This window comes from Cervus canadensis, chromosome 18 (assembly GCF_019320065.1).
Source record: "Cervus canadensis isolate Bull #8, Minnesota chromosome 18, ASM1932006v1, whole genome shotgun sequence".
NCBI lineage: Eukaryota > Metazoa > Chordata > Mammalia > Artiodactyla > Cervidae > Cervus > Cervus canadensis.
This window is the reverse complement of record NC_057403.1, coordinates 17,019,362-17,042,811: the sequence shown is the minus strand read 5'-3', so window position 1 is coordinate 17,042,811 and position 23,450 is coordinate 17,019,362. Positions and strand designations below refer to the sequence as shown.

Below are 23,450 nucleotides of genomic sequence, written 5' to 3'. Positions count from 1 at the left end.
TTTTTGCTGAGTCAAGTTCTTTAACCAAACAAGTGTTAAACATCAGTGAAAAATGAACTAAGAACTAGGAAATGGTATTCAAACTCAACAGGTTGTTCCCATCATGCTTTGTTCTTTCCCTAAGCACATCTTTTCCTTAGGGAAATCTTTGACAAATTTTACCTCCAAGACTTACATATATCGACTCTTTATCTTCAGGTTTGCCCAATCAGTGTTACCTTGGTAAACAATTAAAACACTCATTTTGTAAATTCCTTCCGCCCCATAGCTCAAGTTTCTTTGGGCTTTACAGTACCTGGAATGAACCAGTTACTTTCCAAATCAAATCAAGCACCTGTAAGGAAAAGCCAGTACTCTGGATTATCCATCCATCAGCCCACTAAGGAACAGAACTAAGATGTATAAATTTCTACTGTTGGAATTAAAATAATCTTCTGGGCTGCATGGATTTATGCCTAAACTTCATTAGCTACAAAAATATATAGTTATACTAGCTGATATTCTTCGGAGAAGGCAATGGCACCCCACTCCAGTACTCTTGCCTGGAAAATCCCATGGACAGAGGAGCCTGGTAGGCTGCAGTCCATAGGGTCGCTGAGTCGACGACTGGGCGACTTCACTTTCACTTTTGTGCATTGGAGAAGGAAATGGCAACCCACTCCAGTGTTCTTGCCTGGAGAATCCCAGGGACGGGGGAGCCTGGTGGGCTGCTGTCTATCGGATCACACAGAGTTGGACACGACTGAAGCGGCTTAGCAGCAGCAGCAGCAGCAACTGATATTCTGTATCTTTGAACAACCATATAAATCTCTTTTTATAATTGATTCCCAGAGTTCTATTCCTTAACTTGGCCTCTATATACCACATTTTCTTACTGTGAGGGATTAGTATGACTAGTAATTTTCTGTGTTTTACATAGTTTTTACTACCTACAGTACTATAAATGTCACAGTATTTTACTGTAAAATTGATGCTTAATGAAAAATTTAAAATATGGAATCTAAAATGTGGAAACTCTCTGAAAATCCTGTCACTGTTTACATGAGGGTGAATATCCTTTCACAGATAACAGGATGCATTAACAAACACATGTTTAAGCTGTGGGATGTCCCTAAACTACATCAGCCTGTTACATGCTTTTGTCCCGAGTCTTGGACATCATTTTTCTAGATTTGGTTTCCTATACCAAAATGTATTTAAATAAACTCCTAGTGAATATTTATTTCACTTTTACAAAATTTAGCAGCATCCCTGATGTGCTACTCACCTTTTCTACTTGAATCTCTTAATTGTAAATTCTGCTTCTATGATTTCTGTATCATAGAAGTCACATCCTGTATTTTGATATATACTCACCAACTTCTCTTCAAAAAGCAATTTTTCAACCCATCGCTAGGAAAAGTGTGCAAGTCAGTCACTGAATCAACATATTTGATGAAATGACCAACTTCCAACAAATAATTTTTTTCCTTTTATTTCAGGCCAGGAAGGAGTAGTAATGGAGTAGAGAACTTGATGAAAGTAATCTACTTTATAAACAGCATCTCTTCTCAACTTTGGAAGTCTTGATGAAAGTTAATACCTTTGGAAGACTATCACATCAAAGCCTAGATGGAAATGGGGAGAATAAAAAACCAACAATTGGTTCATTTACCAAGAAATGTTTGTCCTTTGTCACTGTCAATAACTCCTGACTTGAAAAAAGAATCAATAGTATGTTTTCTGTACTGCAACATTAACAATCCATTTTTCAGTAAGTCTGTACTGTCACAAGGGCTTCCCTTGTGGCTCAGCTGGTACAGAATCCTATGTGGGACACCTGGGTTCAATCCCTGGGTTGGGAAGATCTGGAGAAGGGAAAGGCTACCCACAGTATTCTGGCCTAGAGAATTGCAAAGAGTTGGACATGACTGAGCAACTTTCACTTCACTTCACTTCATACTGTCACAAAAAGTAACTGAATTTGTACTGTATAAATCTGACAGAATACTAGACAAACTCTAAGATGGTAAGATCCAACTGGAAGCAAGGCTAGGCAAACAAGAGGAGCTAATCAAAATGGGATTAATACCTCAGACTGCAGTACTGAGTGGTTTACTTATACTTTTAACTCTTTGTCTCTCTGAATTACTTTTAAGGCCACATTTAATTACCTGTTCTGAATAAAACTTTTAATTTTGAGGGTGATTGCAATATAATTTATAAAACATTTTTCATTTACTAATTCAACAAAATTGAGCACCTATGAAGTATTATGGGTTTCCCTCGTGGCTCAGCTGGTAAAGAATCCACCTGCAATGTGGGAGGCCTGGGTTCAATTTCTAGGTTGGGAAGATATCTTGGAGAAGGGAAAGGCTACCCACTCCAGTATCCATGGCCTGGAGAATTCCATGGATTGTATAGTCCACAGGGTTGCAAAGAGTCAGACATGACTGAGCAACTTTCACATGAAGTATTACTTGGCCATGATCAGACTATGCAGATTCAGAACAAAGTCTCTGCATTCTGGAGAGACTACTGGGCATCGAGAGTTCTAATGGGCATTAGTTTTGACCCGTCCATCATACTTTTGTACAAGGCCTGATAAAATCATACTAAGTCTTCTCTTCTGAGTAGTGTAAGGTCAAAGTTGAACTGAAGCCCTTACTATAACCCTTATAAGGGATCTCTGTTATGTGGCATCCTGACTACCGGGACATGTTGAGCTATGGTTAATATACTGACTTTTTAATGAAACAAATGATTTTTTTTTTTCTTTTGAACTTAACTGGAAGAATTCACATGACACTTGAGTTTTTAAAAAATTATTTTATAGAACTTTTTTCCTAAGTTGACTCTCTGATGGTCTTACCACCCCTATGACTTTTATAGGATTTATCAGCAGCATGGATTCTCTGATGAATTGTTAGATTGGAGCGCCAACTGAAGCTCTTACCACACGTCTCACACTTGTAAGGTTTCTCCCCTGTGTGGACTCTCTGATGAGACTGCAGTTGTGAAGACCGACTGAAGACTTTACTACACACGTCACATCTGTAGGGCTTCTCTCCAGTGTGGACACTCTGATGAAGCTGAAGACTTGAGGCCTGACTGAAGTGCTTCCCACACTCCCCACACTTATATGGTTTCTCTCCTGTGTGGACCCTCTGATGCATGTCGAGGTTCAGGCTCCACTTAAAGCCCTTCCCACACTCCTCACATTTGTATGGCTTTTCTCCAGTGTGGACTTTTTGGTGGGCTTGAAGGTGTGAACTCCGACCAAAGCTCTTGCCACATTCTTCACATTTGAATGGCTTTTCTCCACTGTGGACTCTCTGATGGGCCAGGAGATTTGAGGCCTGCCTGAAGACTTTTCCACACTCCTCACAATTGTACGGTTTCTCTCCAGTGTGGATTCTGCAGTGAATTTTAAGATCGGCTCTACGACTGAATCCCTTCCCACACTCTTCACATTTGTATGGTTTCTCACCAGTATGGATCAGCTGGTGGATCTGAAGTCGTGAACTCTGATTGAAGCCCTGCCCACACTCCTCGCACTTGTAGGGTTTCTCTACACTGTGGGCCTTCTGATGGATTTGAAGATAGGAACTCTGACTGAAGCCCTTCCCACACACTTCACATTTATAGGGTTTTTCTCCTGTGTGGACGACCAGATGAACTTGATAATGGGAGTTCCTCCTGAAGTTCTTCCCGCATTCCTCACATTTGTATGGTTTCTCCCCTGTGTGGACTCTTTGATGTGCCTGAAGGTTTGAACTCAGAGTAAAGCCTTTACCACACACATTACATACGTATGACTTCTCTCCAGTGTGGATTCCCTGATGGGCCTGAAGACTTGAAGGCCGACTAAAGCCTTTCCCACATTCCTCACACTTGTAGGGTTTTTCTCCTGTGTGGACTCTCTGGTGAATGTATAGATTTGAGCTACAAATGAAGCCCTTCCCACACTCCTCGCATTTGTACGGTTTCTCTCCCGTATGGACTCTCTGATGGGACTGAAGGTGTGAATTCCGACTGAAGCTCTTACCACACGCATCACAAATGAATGGTTTCTCCCCGGTGTGGACTCTCTGATGGTCTTGAAGGTGGGAGGCCTGACTGAAGGCCCGGCCACACTCCTCACAAGTGTAAGGTTTCTCTCCTGTGTGGACTTTACAATGAACGGTAAGTGCTGATCGACGACTGAAGCCTTTCCCACATTCCTCACATGTGAATGGTTTCTTTATGCTGTGGACTTTCTGATGAGTTTGCAGTTGTGAGCTCTGACGGAATTCCTTTCCACATTCATCACAGACACTGCATTTTTCTATGTGAACTCTCTGATGAATATGAAGAACTGAGCTATAACGGAAGCCTTTTCCACACTCATTGCACATGTGAGACGTCTCTTTTGAGTGTAACTGCTGGTGAAGATCAAAGGTAGAAAGGCTGGTAAAAGTTCTTTTACATTCGTTACACTGGTAAGGTTTTTGTCCTGTGTGAATCATACTATTCTGATCCAATGTGGAAACCTTCGTGCTGTCTTTTCTATAATCATTGTGGCAATAAGACTTTTCATTCTTGTGTACTCCTCGATCATCAAGGTGGAATAAGATCTGACCAATGCTGTCAACATCCTCTTTACACTGACACAGTTTACTTTGCGTGGAAATTTCCAGGTATCTATTCCGATAATTCTGTGACTCAGTCAAGGAACTTTTTCTCCAAGAATCCCAGGCTCTCAAAGATGCAAACCTTGGATTTCCAGTATCACTGGGACCACCTGCTTTCTCATTTAATATATAGTTCTCATCTTCAGAAATTTGAATAGACAGTCCTGCCCCAACCTGGTCGGGGGAATAACCTTGTTTGTGGAACTGACAACTATTTATCATGGAGTCTTGATATCTGGTTAAGTCATTCGCAATTTGTTGCCAGATTTGCCAGCAGGAAAGCTCTTCATGTAATCCTCTCTCTTGAACAGCCCTCAACTCACTTTGATTGTTTTCATCTATAACGACAGAGAATTGAGAGATGTGGTCAGGTGAAAGCTTTGTTTGAAGAGTTAAGATTTCATACTTAAGACACAGTATGAGACTTGAATGAACCCCAGCATGGTTTGACTTATCTTTTTCCCCACAAATAAAGTTCTCAGGTTTATATACTGACAGAAACCAAGAGATGGTCCATTAAACTCCCAAATACTTAACAGTAATGAAACCCATTTAAAACAAAATGCTATCTGACATACTATTTATAGCATCTTTCAAAAATTACATGTCGCTCCTATCACAGTACAGTATCAAGAAAGACAAGCATTTTGTTGTGCTCACAGGCTTCACAATGTCTGGCAGTTAGTTAGTCAGGGCTCAAGAAAGGCATGTACAGGTGAACCCCAGTTTGATTTCCAGGATGCTCGACAATTTTGAATTCCAGATTATGTCTGAATCAAGTCAGAGAAGCAAAAGAGCTTTCAGAAGGCAGGTGTCTGAAAGAGGAAAAGCACTGGAAAGTACAGCATGCTGAAAAGCTGCACCAGAGGCAGCAGTTCATCAAGGGAATTGTGCTGAGAAGGTTCAAGGTGCTAAGAATCAGTGGGGGGGAAAAAAAGCACAAAAACCTATACACTGTTCTGGCTTCTTAGTGCAGTAGGCAGCACGTCAGTATCATAATCTGAAACCTATACACTGGATCCTTCTGAGGTAGCTTTATAGCCTAATATGGCTCCATACCCCCACAAAGTAAAAATCAACATTTACAGGCTAGGGAAGAATGATGTCTCAGCATGGAAGGGACTTCCCTGGTGGTCCCCAATGCAAGGGTTCCAGGTTTGATCCCTGTTTGGGAACTAGATCTCACATGATGTAAGTAAAGAGTTTACCTGTTGCAACTCAGAGATGCCACATGCCACAACTAAGACCTGGCACAGCCAAATACATAAATAAATATTAAGAAAAAAACCAAACTGGCTGCTTACTTAAAAGAAAATAACCACAGCATGGAAAAATTTTGGACATAAATACACTGGCCTTTAACAAGAATGATTTCCAAAGTGAAGAAGGCAGTTTATGAGTGAGGTGGAAATATAAATTCCATAGCTTATGATAAGTATTTAGAAGAACACTAGACACTATCAAAGAATCATCAAAGCAGTCAATGTGAACAATGATCTGAAATCCCTTCTAAAGGATATGTACAAATCCCACACAAGCAAGATGTTTGTAGAGGTAACAACCTAAGATCCATTTCTGGGCTTGGGAGGAAGGAGATGGGATGAAGCTGGGAAAATCTTTTCAGGGCAAGGCTAACTCACCAGTTGGCTATTTTCTGAGACCTTTTCTCCCCGGATATGACGGATAAGGAAATAGAATTCTTTTTTCTTTTTATGAAGAGCTACCTAAGAAGTAGACATAAGAATTGTTCATTCAAAAAATATTTTCTCCCCAAATGAATATGCTTGCTACTAACGGCTAAAGGAAAGTCACAGGGAAAGCATTTCACTCAGTTTGGTTATAATTACAGGTTCTATGCATGTGTCTGCTCAAGTTGATGAGGGTCAACTTGTACGGAAAGGCAAACACCCACATATATACCATGGGACCTGAGAAGTTAGAATTAGGCTAGGAATTCATTTGAAGACACAAAAACATTTTGCAATATCCCTATTCACTCGGATTTGTTCACCAGCCACTGGCTATTTAAATGGTAGGCAAATTTCTCTATCCATTGACTCATCCATTTATTCAACAAATATTTAGAGTCCTTGTCATGTACCAAGACTATTCTAAGCAGTTAGGCTTGTGAGCAATAAATGGAACAGACCAAATTCCTCCACTCTGGGGACTTCCCTAGTGGTCCAGTGGCTAAGACTCCACACTCCCAATGCAGATGGCCTGGGTTTGTTCTCTAGTCAGGGAACTAGATTTCACATGGGCAATGAAGATCAAAAATCCAGCATGCCTCAACTAAGACTGGCACAGCCAAATAAAGAAATCAATATTAAAAAACAACAGTGACAAATTTCTCCATTCCTGGAATAACCTCCAGGGGAAGAGAGAGAAGTGAGAAACAGGTGAACCAAAATGTATGTACATGAGTGACAATCAGTACTCAGAGGTCAAAAAAGGCAGGGCAGAGAAAGAGAGAGAGAACTGGATTTTCTCCAGTGTGGTCCAAAGACAGCCCTCTCTTCCTCTTGAAGGTGAGTGACCTGAGGTAAGTACATAGGCCTGAAGGATTACAGGTGAAAGAGTATTCCATGCAGAGAGGACAAGGAGACACATCTCTTGTAGGTCTGAGAAACAGTAGGGAGGATGATGGAGATGGAAAAGACAGAGTCAGAAGGAGGAGAGGAGATGTACTCAGGGAGGTGGTGGGGTCGAAAAGCAGACCATAGGGGATTCCAGAAGTTGCTTTAGGTGGTTTTTATTCTAAGTAAAACAAGTCATAAGAGAATTTTGAACAGACAACTAACATAATCTGTGTTAAACTTACAAAGGATCCCTTCACCACTTCAAGAACAAACTGTAGGAAGGGAAAGGTGGGAGCAGGTGACAAGTATAGAGATTGTGCAATAACCTGGGAAAGAGATGTCCCATTGGGACCAGGTGATGGACAGCACAGGGCTGCTGAGAAGCACAACGTATGGAGAGTTAACCATGAGAATGAACAACTGCTTGGTGCTTACCTAAATTTCTATCTGGGTCGCTGAATTCATCATCCAAAGCCTCTCTTCTCTTTCTATATGTTTTGTATCTCTTTTGAAGAATGAGAACATGCAGAGGTGCAAGTTAAAATGAACACGTCAGAGCTAAAGTTTACTGGAAAATTGAGTTTCCAACTGCATATTTAAAATACTGAAGAGTGAAGTCTGAACAGCAGAGAAGAACAAACTGTAAACCAGGGACTAATGGTTCTGATTATATTTCCATTATCAAGGCTAATTGTTTTAAGAGATTTTGCCTTGATTATAACAATAATAAACAAATACCTTATGTTTCAAAAAAAGATACTGAAGGCCCTGTTTTTCAAACTTTGCATCATGACCCACTGAAGAAGTAGCATTTATTTCATGACTCAGACACATATGTAGGAATATGCATTACTAAAATGAAGGCTGAATGACCTATCTCTGACCAATGTCTATTTTCCTAAAATCTGTTCCCACTGGCTTTCACACCACTCATGCATCAATCAGGGTTTTTGCTGCAACGTGATCTACTCTTCCTAAGAAGCTCTTGATATTTTCTCTAATATTTGATTTAATTAAAAACACCATGTAAGGCTCGATAAGTTGGCTTTATAGTCCACTAATGGGACATGAGTGAAATCTTAAGAACAGGCAAGGTACAGCAGGATACTGTTCATTTACTGTTCTTTGACCAAAAAAAGAAAAAGACCTGAAACACACTGTTTAGAAAGACCAGAGATAGCCTCTCATGTCCCACTGGAACTGGAAAAGTCTGGTCTCCAAACTCAGGGAACCATTTCAAGAACCCCAGAGCCTTCAAACACCAAGGGCACAAGACACTTGCAGAAAAAGGCTGTCCTCACCCACTGAGACCAGGTTCCAGAAGTTCTCCACCATCACATCCTGGTACAGCTTTCTCTGGGCTGAGTCCAGCAACCCCAGCTCCTCCTCTGTGAAGGCCACAGCCACGTCCTTGAAGGTCACTGCCTCCTACAACAAACAATACCAGCTCAATCTTATAGCCAGTGTCCCATGGAAGAGCGGCAGCACCAGGAGGGAGAGGAGGAGGATAAGAAGTGGCTCTGGCTCCTGTGCAATGCGTAGACTTCCCAGTCCCGCCCCTTCCATCCTGCCAACACCACACACTGACTCTCCTTAGCCTCACCGCAAGTGCAGCTATGAAGAAGGAAGCTTTGTGTATTTACCTGGTGCTCTCAGTAAACTCATAAACAAACTCCCTAGAATTCTAACTGCTGCATCCTGAACTAAAAAGGCTTCACTTTTTATTTTTGGCCATGCCTTGCAGCTTGTGGGATCTTAAGTTTCCTGACCAGGGATTGAACCCGGGCCATGGCAGTGGAAGTGCAGAGTCTTAACCACTGGACCACCAAGTCAAAGTTGTTCAGTTGTGTCTGACTCTTTGCGACCCCATGGACTATGCAGTCCATGAATTCTCTAGGCCAGAATACTGGAGTGGATAGTCTTTCCCTTCTCCAGGGGATCTTCACAACCCAGGGATTGAACCCAGGTCTCCTGCATTGCAGGTGGATTCTTTACCAGCTGAGCCATAAAGGGAACTCCCCGAAAGGTTTCACTTTTTAATTACAATCATCAATTGTCCCTGAAACATTTACTAGTTTAGGCCCGGCAGTATTTGATGGTACCTGCCTCTCACTGAAGTAGGAACCAGGTGAGGTGGAGGGTCATATGAGGGAATTAACCAAAAGGCCATGCCAGGTTTCAAATGAAACCCTCTTTCTTTCCCCGTTTGTCTTTCTCTCATCTAATGGTATACTCTGACTCCAGAGTCTTGGCTTTCTGGATAAGTATGAATTGGTTCCTCATTTTTCACAACCCTTTTATTTAAAACAAAGATAAAACCAAGTACGTACCTCTTTAGACAACTGTTCTGAGGTGTCAATGCAGTGACAAGTGCTGTTAAGTACCACTGGACTTTTAAAATTAAGGTCATGGGTTATTTCGATCAGAAGAAAAAAAAAAACTGGGTTAGCCAAAAAGTTCATTCCATCTCTTCCGTATCACCATACAGAAATATAGGAAGAAACTTTTTGGCCAAGCCAGTACAAGATGGAAAAACAAACAAACCAGTAAATAAAATACACACAGGGTCTGATTCAAGCACAGGAAGACAGACCCTCACTCTTGTCATGAGAAACCTACCAATAGTTATTTTTTCTGTGTGAAGAGGCAGTTTTATCCTGCTGTGCCATATTTGGCTATTTTACCAAAAAATATTCAAGGCACCACTTATAAAATATACTTCAATTCTGCATATCTAGTATGTCAAGGGCAAAAACAGGCAATATTTTTCAGAATATATTTTTTGAGAAAAATGTTAAATCAGGAAAATCGTCACTGTAGCATTCGTAAAACAGTGAATAGTTTAAAAATAGGTACATAAGAAAGCTAAGCGCTGAAGAACTGATGCTTTTGAACTGTGGTGTTAGAGAAGACTCTTGAGAGTCCTTTGGACTGCAAGGAGATCCAACCAGTCAATCCTAAAGGAAATCAGTCCTGAATATTCATTGGAAGGACTGATGCTGAAGCTGAAGCTCCAATACTATGGCCACCTGATATGAAGAACTCATTCACTGAAAAGACCCTGATGCTTGGAAAGACTGAAGGCAGGAGAAGACGACGACAGAGGATGAGATGGCTGATGGCATCACCAACTCGATGGACATGAGTCTGAGCAAGCTCCAGGTATTGGTGATGGACAGGGAAGCCTGGCATCTTGTAGTCCATAGGGTCGCAAAGAGTCAGACACGACTGAGCGACTGAACTGAAGTTTTTTGGAACATAATAAAGCAATTAAAAGTGAATGTTAGGTAGTATTAAATGAGAAAAGTTTTAAAATTGTATCTATGTTATAAAGGAACTTCTCTGTAGCTCAGATGGTAAAGAATCGCCTGCAATGCAAGAGACCCGGGTTTGATTCCTGGGTTGGGAAGGTCCTCTGGCAAAGGGAATGGCTACCCACTCCAGTACTCTTGCCCGGAGAATCCATGGACAGAGGAGCCTGGCAGGCTACAATCCGTGGGGTCACTAAGAATCGGACATGACTGAGCAACTAACACAACTACTACTATGTTATAAATACAAATACACAGCTATGAATATATATGATGAAGAGATTACAGAGATATAAAAGCAGCTAATTTGTAAGCTGGGAAATAGTAAAGTAGAAGATGTTCCTCATGTCCCTTAATTTTTCTTTTACTTAGCAAATAAAAAATGATGAAATAAAACCAAAATTAAAACCAAAACTAATTACATAAGACAGAAAGTTTTTTAAAAAGCACACATGGCTCACAAATGTCTTCACAGGCTTAGACTCTCCTTGAAAAAGAAAAACCCACAGGGAACTACAGTCAGTATTCTGTTATTACAAAATATTTCCCTGTAAGGGAAAAGAATCTGAATATATATATATACACACATATATATACACACACATATATATAACTGAATCATTCTGCTGTACCTGAAACTAACACAACACTGTAAATCAACTATGAAAGTGAAAAGTGAAAGTGAAAGTTGCTCAGTCATGACCGACTCTTTGCAACTCCCATGGACTATACAGTCCATGGAATTCTCTAGGCTAGAATACTGGAGTGGGTAGCCTTTCCCATCTCCAGGGGATCTTCCCAATCCAGGGATTGAACCCAGGTTTCCCACATTGCAGGTGGATTCTTTACCAGCTGAGCTACAAGAGAAGCCCAAGAATATTGGAGTGGGTAGCCTACTCCTTCTCCAGTGGACCTCCCCGACTCAGGAATTAAACCAGGGTCTCCTGCATTGCAGGCGGATTCTTTACCAACTGAGCTATCAGGGAAGCCATACCTCAATTAAAAACAAATAAAGAAAAATCGATGTAAAATCTCTGAGTATGAAAATGGTATTTTTAACAGCAAGAGAGACAAGCTCTACTCACCATGAACATGTTCATCTTCTCTCTCCTTCCAGGGAAGCGCAGAGTCCTAGGAAGACAGAGAGGGAAAGGAGAAAGAAGTCAATGAAAACTGGCTTACAAAAATGTGACTAACCCAGGCGGGGCTCGCTGTCAATCAGCAAGGCACTCAGTCACCAAGTGGATGCAGCCGAGTGGGCTTGAGAGGGATCCTGCACCAATACCGGATGCCCCCGAGACCCCTCTCATTAGCTGTTCAGGGAGCACCTCGCCCACCCACACGCAGTGGCCCCATCAGTGTGCTGCGGCTTCCACAGTGGTCCTTCTTATTCCAAGGTGTAATCAGAGACCATGTGAGTAAGAGCAGGCTTTGGAGTCAACACGCACGGGCTGAAATCCGGGCTATACCACTCACTAGCAGTGTCATCTTTGGCAAATTATTAACATCTCTCTGCCTCAATTCTGTCATCAGCAAGTGGGGGAGAACAGGGGTATCCACCTCATGAGACTGGTGTAAGGCAGAAAGCTCAGAGAATCCCGTCAGGATTTTTTATTTCTCAGCAACTGTGGTAAAGCAGATGATATTGAACAATTTGAAATGATCCTTATAGATGCGGTTTCTAACAACAGAACACTGTCAAATACGGGCAGGTCCCAGGTGGTTGGCCCAAAATGCCAGTTTTTAGAGTTCTGCAAATCTCTGCTTGTATTCCTGGTAATTTTGTTACCACAACATTAATATTTAAACTGAAATAGACAACTTTTTATAAAAGATACAAAAATACATTGTTTCTTTTTAAGCAGGAAGTACCCTTTTGACAATTATGCACAGATGTAAAGAGAACTAATAAAAGCCTGGATTCTGCAACAATAATAAAAAACACCTCAACACTCCATACCAAAAAATTCCATACAGGAATCTGAATTATAAAGAAAGAAATGTTTAAAAAATAAATGGATGAGAAGAGAGAGCTCCTCCCCATGGCAGAACGCAAACTAATAACTGTAGAGTGAAAGACAGAAAATCAATGGGTGCTAAAATTTGGAAAGTTTAGTGAGGAGTAAGACAGCCACATTGTTTCAAAATATTAATTGCAAAAAGGACAACAGTTACTCGGCAGACACCTTAACCTTACTCAGCAGACACCTTAACCAAGCACACAAAACTGAAATCACCAGCTGGGACAAACCCACAAACTGATGTTTGCTTGGTATGATGCCTTAGAGGGCTGCCTCACCACTTCTGGGGCATCACTGTTAATAATGCATAACCTGAATCCAATTATGAACAAATATTAGATAAACCAGGGCTTCCCCGGTGGCTCAGTGATAAAGAATCCACCTGCCAGTGTAGGAGATGAGTTTGATCCCTGGTTCAGGAAGATCCCACATGCTATGGAGCAACGAAACCCATGTGTCCCAACTACTGAGCCTGGCTGTGATCTAGAGCCTGTGAGCCGCAACTACTGAGCCTTTAAGCTGCAACTACTGAAGCCCATGTGTCCTAGAGCCTGTGCTCCACAAGAGAAGCCACCGCAAGGAGAAGCCCGTGCACCACAGCTAGAGAAAAGCCTGTGCAGCAACGAAGACCCAGCACAGCCAAAAACAAATTAAAAAAAAAACAAAACATTTTTTTAATGCATAACCTGAATCTAATCATGAACAAGTATCAGATAAACCACAGCTTCCTTGGGTGGCTCAGTAGTGAGGAATCTGTCTACCAATGCAGAAGACACAAGTTCTATCCCAGATCTGGGAATATACCACATGCTGCAGAGCAACTAATCCTGTGTTTCACAACTACTGAGCCCACAAGCCATAGAGCCTGTCTCCACAACAAGAGAAGCCACCACAATGAGAAGCCCGTGCACCGTAACTAGAGTGTAGCCCCTGCTCACCCATGCAGCAACAAAGACCCAGCACAACCAAAAACAAATAAATAAATAAAATTATTTTAAAAAATAACATATAACCTGAACCTAATCATGAACAAAGGTCAGAGAAACCAAAAAAGTGGGACCTTCCACAACATAATTTACCAATACTCTTCAAAAATATCAAAAGCCAAAAAGTCTGAGGAATCATTCTAGACTAAAGAAGACTAATGAAATGAAAATTAAGTGCAACGCATATAACTGGATTACACCTTGAAGAAGAAAACTGGCTCACCAAGACTTTATTAGAACCAACAAGGACCTACTGTACAGCACAGGGAAATTATACTCAACATTCTGTAGTCACTTGTAAGGGAAAAGAATCTGAAAAATAAATGAATCACTGTGCTGTGAAATAAACATGATATTATAAATCAACTAGATTTCAATTTTAAACAAGATCTTAAAGAAAAGACTAATAAAAAATGTAAATATGGGCTGTGCGTTAAATAATAGTGTGTTACCAATGGCATTAACCTCCTTTTGATTAACTGGCTCTGCAAACGAAAAAATATGTAAGTATGATAAAGCCGTGAAAAGCCACACTGCACTGAGGGCTAGCAACAGAAACAGCTCGAACTTGGTGTTTTCAACTGATCAACAAGAATCGTGTTGAAATGAGAAAAAGACAAGCTGCACCACAACACAGACAAAAATAACCAAAGAACTGGGACTTCCCTGGTAGTCCAGGGCTTGAGAATTCACCGTCCAATTTAGGGAATGTGTGTTGGACCCCTGGTCAGGGAACTAAGATCCCACATTCTGTGGAGCCACGAAGCCTACTTGCTGCAACTAAGACCTGATGCAGTCACTAGTAAATAATATTAAAAAAAAACAAAGAACTGTCCTCTCAGCAGACATGAGTGATGGACCACTTCATTAATAATGACTCCAGTCCCATGTTGTTTCTCTCATCCACTAGATACAAATCATTATGATATTCAGTAGTCAATTGCATCTCCTTCTTGACACCATCCAATCCAGAACAAACCCTTACTGCCTCAAGCTCTCCTCAACTCAGTTAACACAAACTGAAACCACAGAAGCAGCCGTACCTCACTGCCTCTCACCAGGACACCAGTGCTGCATAGGCGTCCTTGCTGCAGTAAGCTAAAACAAAGTGAGCTTTTTGATTACAGGTATGTTTCTGGTGGCTGCTGGCTGGCGGTCACAAATGAGCAACTGAGCAAAACAGAAATAATTGGTGACTCCACATAAAGAGTATATGAGAACTCCTTATGCTATTTTTGCAACTTTTCTCTAAGTTTGAAATTATTTTTATATTATTTCCTAATATTTTAATGAAAATAGTTATAGAAAACATTTAACACAGTATATCAACTATACTCCAATAAATATGTTAAGAAATAAAATTTAAAAAGAGAAGCTAGGAATTAGTCATAGTAATAACAATAGTATTAATAGTAGTGGCTCAATGATGATGACTATGGCAAAAATATCTAGTACTAATTAACAATAACTACTAGTTAATCTTCCCACTTTAGGCACACTTTAGCCTAGTTTATGAGGCTTTCTAGGTGGCTCAGTGATAAAGAATCCGCCTACCAAGCAGGAGACTCGGGTTTGATCCCTGGGTGAGGAAGATCCCCTAGAGAAGGAAAAGGCAACCCACTCCAGTACCCTTGTCTGGGAAATCTCCTGGACAGAGCTGCCTGGTGGGCTACAGTTCATGGGGTCCCAAAGAGTCGGACACAATTTAGCAACTAAAGAGCAGCAACAGCACTCTAGTTTAAACGACAGCAATGAATCTACCCCCAAAAGCCTGGAAAGGATATATCTTCACATCTAATAAACTTCCATTTTGATTCTACACTTGCTAGCTACCTTTCACTCAAGTCAGGATTTTTTGCAAGGATCCCCGACAACTGACAATCATTAGTGGGGTAATAAAATCCTCGGACTAAGTAAAGCTCTGCTTTATCTGCGACATCCAGCAGGGTCAATTTCCTCAGCCTCAGTTTCCAGACAAGATCTCTCCTGAGCGTCTCATATTTTCACATGCAGGGGAGTTACTACAGGATCTTGCTGGAATGCAGACTTCTAGGCCCCCATGTAGAAATTCTAAATCAGAAGGTCTTGAATGGGGCTCAAGGCTGGGCCTTTCTACCCAAGTGATGCCAATGCTGCTGGTCTGTGGACCACAATTTGAGTAGCAAGGCAGTGTAACCTCAGTCTCAAAGAAAACAGCCTCCACTAAACAGACACATAAACAAAGGGTAACCAGACAAAAAGGCACTAAAACATTAACAGCTGTTATCTTTACACCCTAAACTTACGGGTTGGCAAGGAGATCCAACCAGTCCATCCTAAAGGAGATCAGTCCTGGGTGTTCATTGGAAGGACTGATGCTGAAGCTGAAAGTCCAATACTTTGGCCACCTCATGCGAAGAGTTGACTCACTGGAAAAGACTCTGATGCTGGGAGGGATTGGGGGCACGAGAAAAAGGGGATGACAGAGGATGGGATGGCTGGATGGCATTGCCGACTCGATGGACATGAGTTTGAGTAGACTCCAGGAGTTGGTGATGGAGAGGGAGGCCTGGCGTGCTGCAATTCATGGGGTCGCAAAGAGTCGGACATGACTGAGCGACTGAACTGAACTGAACTGAAACTTATGGGTAATTAAAATTTTTCCTTACATTTGCATTACTGTAATGATTGTTACTTCTGTAATATAAACATTACTTGAAATAAAATAAATGACCCAGTTGAGAAAACCATCTTAAAATTGATAGAATAGGGAATTCCCTTGGGGGTCCTTGGTTAGGACTCGGTACTTCCACTGCCATGGGCCCTGGTTCAATCCCTGGTCAAGGAACTAAGATCCAGCAAGCTGTGTGGTGAGGCCAAAGAAACCACACACACAAAACACAACAAACAAACAAAAAAACTTCACAGAATAACCTAAACCTTGCTCTCAAGGTCCCCACAGTTAAGTCCCAACCTACTTTAATGAAGAGATTCTAGTCAGTTCCCTATGCTCAAGAAGAATATATCAAAGAGATTAGCAAACCCAGGTGTTGGCCTCAGCCTACTTGGGGTTACAACCGCACCTCTGCCTCTTACTATTCAGGTGAGGATGGGCCAACAGGGTTGTGTTCCCTAGCTCCATCTTCTTATCTCTAAAGCAGGGAAACAGCAGTACCGATGTACACAGCCAGTGTGATAGAAACGTGTACATCTGTATAAAGCTTTTGGAATGGAACTTAAGTGACCAAGGCTTAGTTACAATCATTACTCATGCCCCATACGTTCTACAATTTATGTATCTTAAATAGAAGAATGCCAAGTTCTACTCCCTTGGGTCTCTGTTGCCTCTTCCTTCGTGTAGTGCTTTTTGAGAAGTCAGGGCTGGGGAAGGAAAGAAGGTTGCGAAATCCCAGGATTGTGTTTGCATCCCCTATATTTCACACCCTCTTGTACCAGCTAGAAGGAACCCTCCCTTTTCTAAACAAGTCCGGAGTCCAGGACAATTCCGTTTCCTGGGCTCACAGAAACTCACTGTGAGAATCCGGGTGCTTCTGAATTACAGTAGCATTAATAACAATCATGCATCAGGCAATTGTTGACCTTTTGCTATCTCTTTTTTCTCCAATACTGTATTAAGAATTACTTTTATTTCTCTTTTACAGAACAGCAAGGGAGGCACAAAAGGGTTAAGCAACTCACCCAATGTGACAGAGTATGAAGCCAAAGAGCGAGCTTCATTAGTAGGAGGTCAGGTTAGTGGTGCAGAAAGCCGAGGAGACCCTCAAATCCCAAAAAGCACAACATGAGCCCGCCCCATCCCGGGACGCTACCAAACGCTCCGCCCAGGGGCACGAACATCATCACCCTTGGCCGTCAAACCTCTGCTTCTAGCCGCTGCTCCTCTTTCTCTCCAAATGAAAGATCAGGAGCTGCCGGCCCCAAGCGCATTTCGGGGGCGTTTGAATGGATCGTGAAAAGCAGACCTGAAACATCATCATCAAGCGAAAGATGGCTGCTACGTCGTCCTCCTGGGGCCGAAGGGCCTGCGAGTACCCGGAGCTCCTGGACTACACTTCCCAGAATTCCGCGGGGAGATATTCGCAGTCCAGCCTTATTATAGCTGCAGTATGCGAGCCTACTAGAGAAGGAAATGGCAACCCACTCCAGTATTCTTGTCTGGAAAACCCCATGGATGGAGAAGCCTGGTGGGCTACAGTCCATGGAGTCGCAAAGAGTCGGACACGACTGGGCGACTTCATTTTATGCGAGCCTACACGGAGCTTTGGACTACACATCCCAGAATGCAAAGGGAGTGTGTGTGGGCCCTCCACACTACTGCCCTCTTGGACTACACTTCCCGCAAAGGTCCTCGCGGAAAACAGTCAAAGCCTCACCCCCTGATGAGGAAGTGGCCAGTTCCCCTGGTTTTCACTTCCCTTAACCCCTAAGGTTTCAGGCAGATGTCTTGCCATTCTACCGCGTCAGCCTTAGAACAGGCTTACACGCTTAGAAGCACTTTGGACGTGTTCAAGGACCTAAGTGACATAAATGCATTACCAGCCATAGAGGCTTTCTGGTAAACCCGAGTTTTACTGTTGAAATAAAAGAGAAGGAAACTGGGCTTTCTTTGGAACGGGCTTAAGTCAAAAGTCAACATACCTCAATCACTGAAATGTGACCAAACATGCTATGTCCTTACTGGTTCCACATCGAGAGGGTCCTCTGTTCTAATTCTGTGTTCCCTCCTCACGCACATCTTTTCAACAGGAAAAGTGAAGGTTGCTCAATCGTCTCCAACTCTTTGCGACCCCATGGAGTATATGGTCCATGGAATTCTCCAGGCCAGAATACTGGAGTGGGTAGCCTTTCCCTTCTCCAGGGGATCTTCCCAACCCAGGTTTCCCACATTGTAGGCGGATCCTTTACCAGCTGAGCCACATATGTAAAGAATCTACCGGCAATGCAGCAGATGCAGGAGACACGGGTTCAATACCTGGGTCGGGAAAATCCCCTGGAAGAGGGCATGGCAACCCACTCCAGAATTCTTAATCTGGAGAATTCCATGGACAGAGGAGCCAGTCAGGATACAGTGCACAGGGTCGCAAAGAGTCAGACATCACTGAAACAGCTGAGCACACTGTATGTGTATCCACTTCGTTTCCAGCTGCTAAATTTCTGCTCTCCATGTCCTATATTTATAGTTAAAGTACAGCAAAAAGATTCAATGGTTGAAGCATAAATTTATCTGTGTATGCAAAACAATCAATTTTTTAAAAATTTTGAATTGGCTTCTGGGATCCTATCATAATTTTGATCTTTATATGCCTTATGACAATACAGAACAATCATCTTATGAGGTGTTAACTACAAGGGATATTTAGTAGTAATTTTTTCAAACTCTATTGTAATTTCCTGCTTTGATGGTACTATTGAATGAAAAAACTGTAACATGAAGTCATAAAATGAAAAAATACCACAACATGCTCCTAACTACGGAAAACCACTATGGAAGAGTATCCCTTTACACATGATCTTATGCATGTCTACATACAGATGTGTGCATGCACACACATACACACACATACACACATACACACACAAAGATTCAATTATACTCCGAAGGTTACAATCTGTGACCTCTCAAAGCCCATATTATGTATCTCTTGCCATTATATTTGCCAGAATTTTAATGGCTTCAGATTAATATAAAAATATAGCAAAACTCAAATTCCTACAGCTGTACACTTATTTCCATTTAAAAAATTCAGTGACATCATTGATGTGGTGCTTATCTTTTTCATATTTTAACTTCATAATCAAAAGCATTCAATTGTATGATTTTGAGATCAAAGAGATATATAACCTATATACTGATAAGTACTCCTTTCCCAAAACCATGCTTTACTGCTACCAACAGGTCAAAGGACATAAATGTCAGTCTTGCCTCAATAATACATTTAATAATTTTATCAAATTCCTACAAGTTTCCTGGGTATTTTCCTCATGGACGTGTGTGAAGAATATGGCATAGCCCCTACCTGAGAAGTTTTGACAGAAGAAAAGCTACAGCATTTAGTAAGCAAACATTTCAAAGTCTGGATAAAAATGCAGGGAATTCGAAATCAGTAAGTTCAAGGTTGACCAATAAAATTTTTTCTAGTGACAATTTTTGTGACGTTTTCAAAATGTTACAGTAAATCCTGCCTTAACATTGACTGACTCACAAAAAGTCAATTGTACAGTTACCTATTGTTGCAAAGTTAGTAACATTTTCAGTTTGTACTGTCAGAAAAAAAAAATCACAAGACAGCTCAATTTATATCAGACACAATCCTTGGAAAACTGGACAGGGCCTCAGACAATAACCCTACTTGAGAACGGAGGCTGTGGGAGGCAAGGAGCCAGTTGCAATAGGCTCATATCATATTAATACTGCAGATTATAATATCAAGTGGTTTTCTGTACTTCAACAAATGATCACTTCCTGAATTAATTTTACTTGGTAGGTTTCCTCCTCTGAAACAATTTTCATATAGTGTACACTTCCCCCTTTTGGTTTATTTAACATACATGAACTGAGCACACATACAAGCAAGAGTCGATGTTAAGGTTGTGTAGATTCAACATCCAAGTCCCTGCCCTCATGGAGCTCACATTCTCTTGGACATCAGTTTTGACAAGCCCATCCTTACACTTTCATTAAAGGCAAGACCAAACTCTTCCTCTCTAAGTGCTATCTCCCTAACTGGTATCTAACAAATGTCAAAGTTCTGAATGCAACCCTGACTGCACCACTCAGAGGAGGTTTCTGCTGTGAGGTCTGGTGAACACTGGGATATATTCAGCTACTGCTTCAACACCCAATACCTTCCCTCCTATGAGACCTGACACTTGCAAGAACTCAGGGTTGCACATGAGTTTTTTGAAACAATCATTTTGTGGAACTTCTTTCCTCTGACAGTTCCCTGATGTTCTTACCACTCTCATCACTTTCATATAATATATCTCCAGTATGAATTTTGTGATGACTTACAAGATTGGAACGCCAACTGAAGCTCTTACCACACGTCTCACACTTGTAAGGTTTCTCCCCTGTGTGAACTCGCCTGTGATACTGAAGCTGTGAAGACCGACTGAAGACTTTACTACACACATCACATCTGTAGGGCTTCTCTCCAGTGTGGACACTCTGATGAAGCTGAAGACTTGAGGCCTGACTGAAGTGCTTCCCACACTCCCCACACTTATATGGTTTCTCTCCTGTGTGGACCCTCTGATGCATGTCGAGGTTCAGGCTCCACTTAAAGCCCTTCCCACACTCCTCACATTTGTATGGCTTTTCTCCAGTGTGGACTTTTTGGTGGGCTTGAAGGTGTGAACTCCGACTGAAGCTCTTGCCACATTCCTCACATTTGAATGGCTTTTCTCCACTGTGGACTCTCTGGTGGGTCAGAAGATGAGAAGCTTGACTAAAGACTTTTCCACACTCCTCACAATTGTACGGTTTCTCTCCAGTGTGGATTCTGCAGTGAATTTTAAGATCGGCTCTACGACTAAATCCCTTCCCACACTCTTCACATTTGTATGGTTTCTCACCAGTATGGATCAGCTGGTGGATCTGAAGTCGTGAATTCTGATTGAAGCCCTGCCCACACTCTTCGCACTTGTAGGGTTTCTCTACACTGTGGGCCTTCTGATGGATTTTAAGATATGAACTCTGACGAAAGCCTTTCCCACATACCTCACATTTATAGGGTTTTTCTCCTGTGTGGATGACAAGATGAACTTGATAATGGATTTTCATCCTGAAGTTCTTCCCACACTCATCACATCTGTATGGTTTTTCTCCTGTGTGGACTCCCTGATGAGCTTGAAAACTTGAACTGTAAATGAAGCCCTTACCACATACTTTACATACATATGGTTTCTCTCCCGTGTGAATTCTCCGATGGGCCTGAAATTGTGAAGGTTGAATGAAACATTTACCACACTCCTCACATTTATAAGGCTTCTCTCCTGTGTGGACCCTCTGGTGGATATGCAGATTTGAGCTACAAGTGAAACACCTCCCACACTCCTCACATTTGTATGGTTTCTCTCCAGTGTGGACCATACAATGACTGTTAAGTGCTGATCTGCGGCGGAAGTTCTTACTACATATATCACATTTGAATGGTTTCTCCCCAGTGTGGATTCTCTGATGTTCCTGAAGATGTGAAGCATGAATGAAGGCCCTTCCACATTTGTCACAATTGTGAGGTTTCTCTCCCGTGTGTAATTTACAATGAACAGTAAGTGTTGATCTATGACTGAAGCCTTTCCCACACTGCTCACATCTGAATGGCTTCTCTACAGTGTGGACTTTCTGATGAATTTGCAGCTGTGAACTCTGGCTGAATTCCTTGCCACACTTATCACACTTATAGCGTTTCTCTCCCGAGTGAACTCTCTGATGAATGCGAAGTGCTGAGCTGTAACAGAAGCTTTTTCCACACTCACAACATGTATGAGACTTCTCTCCTGAGTGTATTTGTTGATGAAGATCAAAGTTGGAGAGATCACCGAAAGATTTTGTACATTCATTACACTGAGAAGGTGTCTGGCTAGTGTGAATTACAGATAGTCTGGCCCCATTCTGGCCAGGTGAGTCATGTTGGTGGTGGAATTCAGAATGTTTTATCCTGGAGTCTTGACACCTGGTTAAGTCACTTGCAATGTGTCGCCAGATCTGCCAGCAGGAAAGCTCTTCATGTGGTCCTACTTCTGAAATAGTCTCCATCTCACTTTGGATCTTTTCTTCTGCAAAGACACAAAATTCAGAGATGTGGACAACTGAAGGTTCTGTTCGCTGTTTTCAAGATTTCACATTTAGGAGAGAGTATGAAACTTGAATGAATCCAGAGAATGTTCCGTTTGTCTCTTCCATTGTGTGTCATGTGCTCTAGTTTGCATGCCAATGGAAACCAAGTGGTGGTCCAGGTGGCTCCTACCCACTACCACTAAACCTAACAAAACCCATTGGTGCGAGTTTCCTACATGAGGTGCAAATTAAATGTCAAAAATTTAACTTGAAAAATTGATAATTAGATGCAAACTGTTCACCTATAGACACTTTCTATTGGGTCAAAGGCAGTGTAGAATCTCAGATAGTAAACTTTATCGTTAGTAAATGATGCAGACAAAAAGTTATAGAGATAATAAAATATGAATCAACTAGAACTTTAAGAGAAAGCAAAAACTTTACTTTTTCCAAGTAAACAAAACTTGGAAGCAACTAAGATGCCCTTCAGCAGGTGAATGTATAAATAAAAAGTATGTATAAATAAATAAATAAATGTATAAATAAAAAGTATTCCACACAATGGAATACTATTCAGTGCTAACAAGAAATGTACTACCAAGCCAGGAAAAGATGTGGAGGAAATGTAAATACTTATTTCTAAGTTCCAAAATGGAAGCCAATCTGACAAGCATACATACTGTATAATTCCAACTATATGACATTCTTGAAAACCCAGTGCAGCCAAATGAAATAAAGTAAATAAAACTACATGTTTAAAAAGAAAAAAGAACCAGCATCATCATCAATAGGAAAGGGGTCATCACATGAAATACCTATGAAAGTGATATATATAAATCTCCAACACCTGAAATGCAGGTTTTGGTTATCACAAAGCATGCATTTCTTACCATGGTTCAGGTTTTTTTTTTTTTTTAAACCCTCAAAAACTGCGTTTAACTTCTTGAATTACTTTGCTATACTGCAGAAATTAGCACAACATTGTAAATCAACTATTCTTCAATTTAAATTAAGGAAAGAATCTAAAATAGAAAAAAATTGGGAAAATTGACTAAATTTTAAAAACTAAAAGGAAGAAAAAAAGAAAGTAATAAGATAGGCAATCATCAAAAGACAAAAAAT

The 23,450-nt window shown here is 41.3% G+C and overlaps 1 protein-coding gene across 13 annotated transcripts in view; it reads right to left on the bottom strand.

Moving 5' to 3' along the window:
• Positions 1–1,458: 1,458 nt before the first annotated feature.
• LOC122420279 (zinc finger protein 234-like) overlaps positions 1,459–23,450 on the bottom strand; it is a 32,876-nt gene continuing 10,884 nt past the window's right edge. Inside the window, exons 6-11 of one of the 13 annotated variants that reach the window (XM_043435244.1) lie at positions 20,635–22,327; positions 11,628–11,673; positions 8,537–8,659; positions 7,667–7,736; positions 2,936–4,990; positions 1,459–1,607 (exon numbers count right to left, since the gene is read on the bottom strand). In XM_043435244.1, coding sequence (XP_043291179.1) covers positions 1,576–1,607; positions 2,936–4,990; positions 7,667–7,736; positions 8,537–8,659; positions 11,628–11,673; positions 20,635–22,327 — 4,019 coding nt within the window. In that variant the 3' untranslated portion in view covers positions 1,459–1,575. Of the gene's footprint in view, positions 1,608–2,793; positions 4,991–6,292; positions 6,375–7,666; positions 7,737–8,532; positions 8,660–9,561; positions 10,193–11,627; positions 11,674–17,227; positions 17,352–17,384; positions 18,379–18,573; positions 22,328–23,450 lie in introns of those variants that run through there. The other 12 variants (XM_043435245.1, XM_043435247.1, XM_043435249.1 and 9 more) reach the window with 12 other exon arrangements.